General features: G+C 44.9%; 1 protein-coding gene across 6 annotated transcripts in view; it reads right to left on the reverse strand.

Annotated features, from left to right (window-relative positions):
• TOM1 (target of myb1 membrane trafficking protein) overlaps positions 1–11,197 on the reverse strand; it is a 31,010-nt gene extending 19,813 nt beyond the window's left edge. For 4 of the 6 annotated variants that reach the window (XR_014502379.1, XM_083400773.1, XM_083400774.1 and 1 more), the window contains exons 1-2: positions 10,857–11,016; positions 2,163–2,247 (exon numbers count right to left, since the gene is read on the reverse strand). Coding sequence is in view for 5 of the 6 variants with exons in the window: in XM_083400773.1 (XP_083256899.1) it covers positions 2,163–2,247; positions 10,857–10,908 (137 nt within the window). In the remaining variant the exon portion in view is untranslated. Of the gene's footprint in view, positions 1–2,162; positions 2,248–10,263; positions 10,423–10,856 lie in introns of those variants that run through there. The other 2 variants (XM_083400775.1, XM_083400776.1) reach the window with 2 other exon arrangements.
• Between the last annotated feature and the right edge of the window lie 219 nt (positions 11,198–11,416).

An 11,416-nucleotide genomic window follows, 5' to 3' on the forward strand; every position in this document is an offset into this window, starting at 1 on the left:
GAACAACATAAACAGCCCACCTACTGAAGACTATCCTGTTTCAAAGAGCACATTCATTCTGCAAGCTTGAGATCCATTCCACCAGTAGCTTTACAGGAGTAATAGTGAACATGCTATCTGTTGCCATGTTACGGAAGACGAAGAGTTCAGAAAGCAAGACATACAAACCAAACCACCGTTATTTATTTTGGCATGTCTTGCTTTCTTGACACTTTACAAGCTTTCTGGATGAAACCCAAAACTTTAGCAACACCTAACAAACTTTTCAACACAAGGCAAGAAGCTTATCTTTGCATTACTGTGTTGTGGGGTGGGTTTTTTGGCAGGGGTGGGGTGAGAAGGTGGAACGAGATTCACTGCAGTATAGAGAAAGAGAAGCAGAAGATAAATGTAACCATGCTAGGAGGCAGTGGATTTTGAGAGCAGTTAATGATGGTTGGGGGCTACCCAGTGGTAATCGAAGCCCAACTGCTGTGTCGTTGCCTGGTAGCGATGCCAGAGGACTCACAAATGTGGGGAAAGGGTGGACCAGCAGATGGCAGCTTGCTGAGGGTCCCCTCAAACCTGGAGTTAGCCATGAATAGGATTACTAGCCTTCTCGGTAGTGGCGCCCGCCCTGTGGGACAGCCTCCCATCTGATGCCAAGGAAATAAACAACTATCTGACTTTTAGAAGACATCTGAAGGCAGCTCTGTTTAGGGAAGTTTTTAATGTTTGATGTTTTATTCTGTTTTTAATATTCTGTTGGGAGCTGCCCAGAGTGGCTGAGAAAACGCAGCCAGATGGGCGGGGTATAAATAACAAATTATTATTATTATTATTATTAACATCACCAATGACACTTAGCATATTAAAAAGGCTTCACAATGTTTACCCGCTAACAAAAATTACACCAATGAGCCTTGCATCTCCTGAAAACAAACAAATAATTAAATAAAGGCAAACAACTGTCCACGGATTAGACCACACCATCAGATGCACATCTTTTCCTCTTACAACAAATTCAGATAGGGAGCTCCTGAGTAGCTTCAGGTAGGTCCCAAGCCCACAGCTAAGCTAGGATGCAAATCCATTTTTTCCCAATGTCCAAGTAAAAAACGGAACCTACTAGAACAGACCCAATGAGCCATGATGGTGTTGTATGAAAAACAAAATTGTGTGTGTGTGTGTGTGTGATGCAGTCATGCTGAGCTCATGATGGGACAAAGGCCTAGGGTTGGAATAGACACAGGGGCTGCAAGGCAGGCGCGAGGAGATACAGCTGACAGGACAACGCAGCCTGAAGCCATACCACGTTGCAATAACGAAAAGAACAAGAAGGCTTCCTTTATTTTCTGTGTGGGGAGATATCTGCAGCCACGTAAGCACTAAGCTGCATTCCAGAAAGGCACCACTCCTATTGCATGTTGTTCTTGCCCTTCCTGAGGTCGCCAGCAAGCCCACTGAGAGTTATTTATAGTGTTCAGCATGGATGGGTTTGGCATTCCTCAGATTTCTGGATGCCTCAAAGCTGGGTTGTTCAGGGTATATGCATGAGAGAAGAAGAAGAAAAGATTGGATTGGAATCTTCACACTTCTTTGTACCTCTCTGCTATTACTGTACTATCCGTATACCTGAGAGAACCTCAGTTGGAACTGAATAATGTCAGAGCACTGAATGGGCCAGCTGAGATTTTTCCTGTCTCCGTAGTCACCAGCCTGGAGAGTATTAGACTCCCAGTGAGGGAAAAGAAGGCAGAGTCAGAGAAAGAGAGAGAAATGGAGAAGGGAAAGGATGGCAATAAAGAAGGAACCCATCGAACAGTAAGCTGTCCTTGTGAGAAAAGGAAAAGAACAAAAAAAGGAAATGCCAGTGAAAGAATGCAAGACAGAGTTTAATACTACGTGAAAAAATTACGGGAAAGGGCTAATGGCATATCTGGCAGCTGGTGGTACAAAAGGCGGCTTCAAGCAGAATGTTGCTCTGGCAGCATTCTCTTCTGAAGGTGTCAAGGGACTTGGGCTTTTAAGACTAATGACTTACATTGCCAACCCCTACTCAAGAGATTTTTTCCTGAACACTTTTTCCACTTAGCGTAGTAGACTGACGCAAGTCTGTCAGTGAGCATGTGCAAGCATGTGGATAAGGCCACTTGTCTTGTAAGCAGCACTGGCTTCCTTACCCTTCTTCTGTCTCATTAATGATATCACAGATCTCCATGTTGAGGGCCCAGTTTTCGTTCTGTAGGGAGCCATCAGTAGCTTTCTCTGAAGGAAGAAAACAGACAACATCCCTAGATCTGCCTCTGAAGTATAGAATCATAGTTGGAAGGGGCCTTGAGGGTCATATAGTCCAACCCCCTGCAATGGAGGAAACCTTTGCCCAATGTGGGGCTTGAACCCACAACACTGAGATTAGGAGTCTCTCTTTTTAAATTTTTATTTATCATTTTCAATTTCATAATTTAAACAATAACAATAATCCAAAAGTAAATCACACAATTTTTTTTTACTTCCCTTCCCCAATCCATAGTTCATTTTATTATTTTCTTCTCCACTACATATTCTATTTCCCCCCCAATATCTTCTTTTTCACCGTTTTTTATCCCAGTAATTCTTACTGCTGAATGTACTCTATCACTGCTAACCTTTTAATATGTTTACAATAATTGTCAAAACAATCTATAAAACATTCATCTTTAAATACTTTTTCATCCTGATCTCTTATTCTGTTCATTAATCTTGCCATTTCTCTATATTAATTTCGTCTGCCTTTCTTCCTTTGTTGGTATCGTATCACCTTTCCACTTCTGAGCACGTGTCATTTGTGCTGCTGTTGCATACATAACAAGAGACTTCTGGTCTTTAAATACACTTACATCTATTATACCAAAAAGAAAAGCTTCTGAGTTTTTAACAAATTACCTTTTAAATCATTTTTTTCAGCTCATTGTAATGAGATTAAAAGTCTCAGGCTTTATGAATGGCAGCTGCAGCACAACTGAAAATGGAAGAAAAGAAGAGGCAAGATTCCAAATATACACCCCCTGCCCAATACTCTTTCCCCACAACAGACCTAGAAATAGCCTCCATATGGTCAGAAGCACTGGCAGTCTGTGAGGTCACCATGACATCAGTAGCCTGTGCTGGCCACCGCGAGCCACTCAGCTGCCATGTACCTGAAGGGTGGCAAACCCAGCAGCTGCTAAACCTTTGCATCACAACACCTTCTGGTACAGGCAACAGGTCCCCATCCCTCATGTCGCCAGATGCTGGTACAGTAGCCTATAAACAACTGCCTCCTGAGCCACTGCTGTTCCCAGGTCTCCACCTAGCGACAGCTTCTGACTGTAACCAGCCAACGCCTTTCTCTTCATGCCGCTGGCTTCAGGCCACTCGCCCTCTGGCAGTGCAAGGATTCTCCTTGCAGTACAGCATCAAAGACACAGGAGGGAAGACAGTGACTTCCTTGTTCTTCTCTTGTGTTGCAAGGAGAATTGCAATGGGGCGCTGAAGTGAAGCAACAAACAGCTAACATGGCCAGCAGCTAGGAGCAGAATCTCCATGCTGCAAGGCCAGAGAGTAGGGCAAACAACACAGGGGAAACCACAGCAGCCTGTTTGTAAACTTCCAGAAATATCTACAGTGACTTTTGTCTTCTGGGTTTCTGGGGGTTTTCCTGTTGTTATTATGTCTCTCACAGCTACAATAAACCTACCATTAAAATTATGGACTGGTCATTACTTTGTCAGAGGGCAAACGGGCAAACTGAGCAGGGGATCAAATACTTTCCCCCCTCACTGTAGGTTCTTTCACATTCTGAAGGACTCCCAAAGAGGCCCCATAAATCAAGCCAAATCAGGAGTAAATACGTGTGAATGTATAAGGAGGAGGGGAAATCAAGCTTCTTATTTCCATATGGATCTTGTCCTATGGGAGCCTTCAAATTCTGGGATACTCATTACAAGGCAAATTGTTACATAGTATTTTCATTATATTTTTAGTGGGGGGTGGGATGGGGAAGAGACACACCAAAATGCCGTGGGTTAACTCTGGTCGTACAAAAATGGAGAAGCTGTTTAACTTCTTAGCATCCAAATGAGTGGGATGGGTAACAGAATGCAATGAGGGCAAACCCAGTCTTCGTCTGATGGTGTCTCTTTCAGTCGGTGTTACTCACAGCAGAATGTTGAACAGCAAGTTGTTATTACCAGCGTCTCCACCCTGTAATCAGCTCAGCCTTAACCCCTTGTGGCAAGTGGGCCCAGTAAGTCTAGGCAGAAGCCTGGACAGTGTACAAAGAGAAAATGGATACCAATAGGCTGAAGGAAAGAGGGAAACAGAGAACAACTCTATCTATTGTTCACAGTAGCATGTACCAGTGGCCAGTGGAGTAGTGGGACAACTAAGCATTGCACTTAGAAGTACAGGTTAGGATAGCCATCAATTGTACATGGAAGTGCTCCTCTACTTTTGACAGGTATAAGGTAAGCAGAACTTCCAACACTTGACTGCATTGCAAATATCAGAAAAAGCTTTCCTAGGAGAATTTCTGAAGCTCTGATGAAAGGGATGCAGAGGCAGACCTATCACTGCTGTCTAAGGAGTAGTCAAGGATGCCAATGAAATAAGGAGGGCTGGAAGTAATCTGCACGGAAAAGGCTTGGCAACAAGAGTCCTTGAAGGATGGTACAGTCGTACCTTGGTTTTTGAACAGCTTAGTTCTCGAACGTTTTGGCTCCCGAACACCGCAAATCCGGACCAAGTGACTGTTCCGCTTTGTGAACTATTTTTGGAAGTCAATCGTCCGACGGGGCTTCCGTGGCTTCTGATTGGTTGCAGGAGCTTCCTGCAGCCAATCAGAAGCCGTGCTTTGGTTTACAAATGTTTTCGAAGTCACACACTTCCAGAATGGATTCCGTTTAACTTCCAAGGTACGGCTGTAAATGATGGGTAAAATATATAGCTGCTAAAGTCATCAAATCTTGACGATACACTGAAATTCTCTGGATCAGAAGCTAGCAATGTTAGTACCTTTTTAAAACAAAACAAAACAAAACAAATCCCGAAACACACGTCGGATAACTTTAATTCTATTTTCAGAGTATACCATGCTCAAATTTCATTAGGTTATTAAAGTGGGGGATACCACTTTTGAATACCTCTCTGTGTAAAAAGACTCACTGATTGAGCTGCTGAAAAGGGGGCTACTTTAACATTCCTCTTCATTACATTTCCCTCTGTCTTGGCTCACTTTGCTAACCTCTACCCCAATGTGAAGAGATCTATTCAAGGTCCCAAAATATTTACTTTCCAGAAAGGAATGCAAACAAACTGCATATACTCCTCTAGCTGCCCAGGAAAGAGGCTTACTAATAAGAAGAAAAGTCCCAAGGAGCAGAATTCAGCCAAACAACTAGATGACTATTAATCCACCAATTTAGAATCCAGTTTTATTATGGCCAACAGAAACAGCTTTGGAAGTTGAAACAATTCCTTGTATTTTGACGCATGTAAAACAGAAATCAGAGCAGAGACCAACACCAGCCAGTACATGGTGAGACAGGAGTGAGATTAGCAAATAAATCCAAGGACAATGCGAGCAACAATATATAAGGAAGGCTGGGCATATGCTGCATATCCTAAGTAAAAAATAAACACAGAAAATCCAATCTGCTTTCAAAACTAAGGCTGCACATTTTTGCTATGCACACCAATTGTCGGACAGATAGATATAGAGAGATACAGATATACAGTATCGCAGTATTTCATCTATTTTAATGAAAGTAAATGTCCACATGTTAAACTCTACACAACTTTCCATGATGTGTTTGCTGGTCAGCACAGAACACACACAGGCGAAGTTTTACAGCGGGTGGATAGCATTCAGTTCAGTGGGGTTTACTGCTAGGTTTATTGCAACCCAAGAGCTTAACCATATTCTCACTAGGGACCATAGACTCATATTTTAGATTCAGCCGCATACCTGCAACACTGATATAATACTAGCATAGCTTATAGGATTGTTGGAAGCGTTGCTGTGGTAACAACTTGGAAGCATACTGAACCCAATTTTTCAAAGTGTCCTGTAATATTTATAATTATTATTATGATTATTAAGTTCTGAAAGGAAGTAAATGTGATAGAACGGACATCTGTCTGTGAAGATATAGGCCTACGACCTACACCTACGTACATAGACCAGAAGTATATGGATGCTAGGATAGAACCTTTGCCACTGAAGGTGTTAGGACATGCAAACTGGGGACAGAGCTCAGCTGCCAGCTTGGGTATAGGAAGGCCTCCATGAGATCTTTGGGAGAAAGGGCCTGTTCTTTTCCTACCTAGGTAAAGGTAAAGGGACCCCTGACCATTAAGTCCAGTTGCGGATGACTCTGGGGTTGCGGTGCTCATCTCACTTTACTGGCCGACGGAGCCGGCATTTGTCCACAGACAGCTTCCGGGTCATGTGGCCAGCATGACTAAGCCGCTTCTGGCAAACCAGAGCAGTGCATGGAAACACCGTTTACCTTCCCACCGGAGCAGTACCTATTTATCTACTTGCATTTGCCGTGCTTTCAAACTGCTAGGTTGGCAGGAGCAGGGACTGAACAACGGGAACTTGCCCTGTTGCAGGGATTTGAACCACCAACCTTCTGATCGGCAAGCCCTAGGCTCTGTGGTTTAGACCACAGTGCCACCTGTGTCCCTCTTCTCCTACCTAGCATAAGACAAAGGTGGGCATCTTGTAGATGTAGACCTACCACCCCACAAACCCCTTTAAATTAATTTAAAATAGCATAAAATAGTTGACTGATGTAAATTAACCCAACAAAATTTAAAGTATATTATTACGTTAAATTATTTTTCAGTAATCGATTATAAAGGAAAACAAATTAAAATCGTTATCAAACACACTTCTCTTCCAGACCCAAACAGAACATGCTGTTATTACAACTAATTCAGCTTATCATCTCTTTTATGGAAACTGCCAGCGCCATTTCCAGCAGTTAACAATCCCTCTGACAGACCACAGGCATTCAAGTGGAAGTGGTTGTGGGTGAGTGAGTGTGGGTGGTCCAATTCTGACACCTGACAATCTAGCTCAGAGGTTTTTTTAACTGCTTGATAGGGAGTCTCCTGAAATACCTATATGCAAAACCCTTCGACGTTCAACTCAAACTGTATCATCTCATTGCTCCCATCCTTCATCTGAGTGAATGTGGGATTGTCAGATGAAAAAAGAAAGGAGGGATCATTACCACATGGGACCTCTGGAATGACCTTAAAAACAGAGAATGAGCTACACACCCACTCAAACACTGACTATCTACAAAAGAAGTGGGCCACAGGGATGCTGACAGTGCTACAAACCTCTTCTGTCACTCTAACTGAGCATTTTAAAGAGCACCTTTTTAGACAGGCGCTTCATACAGCTGGAATTTTAATCAGTTCCAGCTTCTTATTTGTAATAAATCCATGGGATGGATTTTGAGTTAGTGATGTTTTTTTTAAAAGGGGGGGGGAGGAAATCCTGGATTTTACCGCTTTGATGAAGATTTACATAAACACAAAGGCTATTCATTGGTCACATGAAGGATCTGGATGCTGGGCTCTGCTTCAAGAGCTGTAATTAGAACCATCCACACCTTCTGAAAACTAACCCAGGGCAACATGGCTTCTGCAGAGAAGGGTGTATCAGACAGCAGACACAGGAGCACAAATCTCACTGACAACAAACATGCCAAATTGTAGGTTAGCAAATGGAGCACTCCAAGCTTCAGCTTGTGCAAGCGTCTCTGGCTTACTTCAAAGTCAGTTCAGGAGGGTGTCAGTTTGCCTCCAGGGTGTGGCGACTGGCAATTTTGTCACACAACATTTAAGTGTTATGTTTTACAGGCTGGTCAGGTTATTTCAGATTTCAGGGGGCTCTGGTATGCTCTGTAACTGAAGCATTTACTATCTCAAAATAAGGGCCAGGAAGGATGCATCAGTGAAAATTCTCAGTGCAACTATCAGATTAAGAATTTATTCTAAAGACAGGGTAGAACATCAAGGGCAACATTATATTGTTAACACACAGCACTGGCTGCAAATTTTGCAGTTGTAAAACATGGATTTTAAAATCGGACTTTAACCCTAGCTATTCTCTGTGATATGGTTCAGTGCTGACTACATTGTTGTAAACAATACATGTGCCTCCCTTGAAAGAGGGCAAAGCTTTTAAGCTGGTTTTCAAACTACAGAATAGGGATTTTAGAAATATTACCTAGAAAGAAATATTGCAGTATTTCATTCAGTTTCAAATCACTTTTACTCAAATGATTCATCAGGCACTACTTCACAATGATCCTAATTGGATAGATTTAGTCTTCAGTCAGTATCTTATACATTGTTAAAAAGGTAAAGGTACCCCTGCCCGTACGGGCCAGTCTTGACAGACTCTAGGGTTGTGCGCCCATCTCACTCAAAGAGGCCGGGGGCCAGCGCTGTCCGAAGACACTTCCGGGTCACGTGGCCAGCGTGACATCGCTGCTCTGGCGAGCCAGAGCCGCACACGGAAACGCCGTTTACCTTCCTGCTAGTAAGCGGTCCCTATTTATCTACTTGCACTTAAGGGTGCTTTCGAACTGCTAGGTTGGCAGGCGCTGGGACCGAACAACGGGAGCGCACCCCGCCACGGGGATTCGAACTGCCGACCTTTCGATCGGCAAGCCCTAGGTGCTGAGGCTTTAACCGACAGCGCCACCCGTGTCCCACATTGTTACTAGGAGATATTTTCTGAAGACGGACATTCTCAGTACAGTACAGCCAAATCAGTGTGTGCCATGGGAATGAAATAAGTAACTACGAAGAGAACTGTCATTTTATGCTAGCTCTTCCTCATGTTTCAACTTCTGAATCATCCTTCATTAATCAGTCACAAACCCATGACCAAGAACCTTTTAAAGGGATTAAGTCTACACTGGACAGAAAATGCACGATTTTAACCATGTAATATCTATATTGTCATCTTAACTTTTTAAAAAATAAAATAAAAAATACAGTAATCTCCACCTACTGGATCCTGACTCACCAGTGAGTCTGATAATCTCCAGAATTTCCCCATGCACCATGGAAGCTTTAAGTGAACATAGCATTGTCAGAAGTGGATACGAATGACAGAACAGAGCATTTAATTTCTGCCAGCTTTAGTGCATCCTTAACTAATGAAACCTGGAGAAAATATACAGGATTAGGCATCCCACTCCACCCCACCCCACCTTTTTGGTGTGGGGTGCAGTGGCAGCCAAAATTGTGGCGCCCAAAAGCTCTGTGCACAGTGCAACCAAACTGATCACATTCCCCTAAATCTGCCTCTGTGGTATTCCTGTTTGTGTAGAGTTTACAAGGAATCCCAAGGAATTTATCAGCCCTCAGCTTTATAATCACTTGTAGCACACCTCCTACAGATAGCACTGGATTGCCTCAGAAATAAAAAATTCCCTACCTTCCAACTCAGAGCCAGTATCAGCAATAGCCATCTGCTAAACATCCTAGCAGGCCTGCCACCGGGATCCGCCACTGGCTCTCTTTTTGTGGCTAAACAACCAACCCAAAGTGTCAGGCAGCTGAGTCTCACTGCTGTTTATATTTCCCACAATGCCTCAGTGCAACACTGCCAGCTACCCAGTGCTGCTCCTGCCATCCCAGCACATGAACCCATAGATGAAGGGCCACAACCTGTGCCTACCCCATCCATGTACACAGTGCAGGATTTATGTATAATCTCAACAAGCTATAGCTTAAGGCCTCACTCTCTTGAGCCCCCCCAAAAAACCTGGATGTACATTTCCAAAATATAAGGTAAAAAACAAATAAAATAAAACCTACGTACAGCAACAGTGTTTTGTGTTGTGTATTACTTTGATACATATTTTGTTATGTGCAAATGGCTTTAGATACCTATTAGGTCCATAAACTACCATACAGCATATATTCAACAAAAAAGCAGCAACAATTGGTTGTTGACGAAGGGCAACTGGACATATAAAGGGCCCCATCACCTTCAGTAGCTTAGGACCTCATCAAACCTAAATCCGGCCCTGCATGTACACATTTAGTGGTTCCCTGGAAAGAATATCAAGCCTGTTTCTCTGGAAAGGGGCTTCTCTCTATGTCTCTCCTCGGAACAACCATATGTGACTACCAACTTTTAGGACTGTCTTTTGAGATCTCTAGGTCAAAGACCAGCTTGCCTGGAGTGCTGCACGGAGGTGCAAACAGAAGGCCAGAAAGCAGCACCTGTTTAAAGTGGCCTGCCAACAAATGCCGTTGCGACACCCGCAGCTTCCTCCACGCCTCTACACAGAGCCATTAGGTTGGCAGCCGAGGAGGGCAGCGGGACTTTCCCCTCAGCCAGGTACTTTACAACCGCTCCATATTGTCCTCAGGCAGCCCCTGCCCCCCACTCCCCTCGCTTTGGGAAGGTGGTCGGGGTGAGCAGCGAAGAGGCTTAGGCTCCAGGGGGCGTGGCGCCCACTCGGAGCGGGGTGCGGCCCCTTTAAATGAGAAAACTTTTTATCTAGTGCGCGAGACTCCTCCCGTCTCCCCCCTCCTCACCACAAGCCCCGATTGGCTTAGGAGGGCAGCCCCGAGAGCCCACCTCCTAGCTCGCTCCCCATTGGCTAGCACTCGTTGCCGATCAACATAATCCCGTCTTCCCATTGGCCCAGGTACCCTGAACCCCGCCTATTCACCGTAAAGGTAACCCCCCCCCCGCCTGAGGTAAGAACCTCGACGGGAGGGGGGAGGGAAGGGAAATACTCGCAAACGCCACAGAAGCGAATTTGCGGAGTTGGTAAAAGGAGGGCCGCGGCGAGGTTCGGCGTTCTTACCGATGCGCTGCCCCACGGGAGAGCTGAAAGGGTTGCCCAGGAGAAACTCCATCGCCGCGGCCGCACAGCTCAGCAGAGATCAGCTGACATGGCCCGCGAGAGCGCGTCACGTGACCTCCTCGGGACCAAGAGAGGCGTGTCCGCGGACCTCCCTCCCACCCCCGCCCTCGTGACGTCAGCGCCCCGGCGCGTTCCAAGCTGAACTTCAAAGGCGATGTTGTTGGGGAGCTTTACGGAAGGGATGACTCAGCGCGCTAAGGGGAAGAGCCCGATCCCAAACATGCTCGCCGGGAGAGCAAGCCCTAATGAGTGTGGGACTTGCTTCTTTGCGAGCATGCTTGGGAGTAGGTTTTCAGCCGAGAGGTCGATTGGTTTATGACGGTGGCGGGTGACGTCACAGAGGATTCTTAACTGGGACACAAGCACGCCCACACTCTCTCCACCCTTCCCCTGTGGTCTAATATGTTCCTTAGGCAGTTGCTGCTTTTGAAATAGAAACGTGGCCAGTGCAGGTCTTTTGCAATCGTACCTGCGGGTTTCATGGATCGTTGTGGCGCCTG

Source organism: Podarcis tiliguerta, assembly GCF_965153285.1.
Source record: "Podarcis tiliguerta genome assembly, chromosome: 10".
NCBI lineage: Eukaryota > Metazoa > Chordata > Lepidosauria > Squamata > Lacertidae > Podarcis > Podarcis tiliguerta.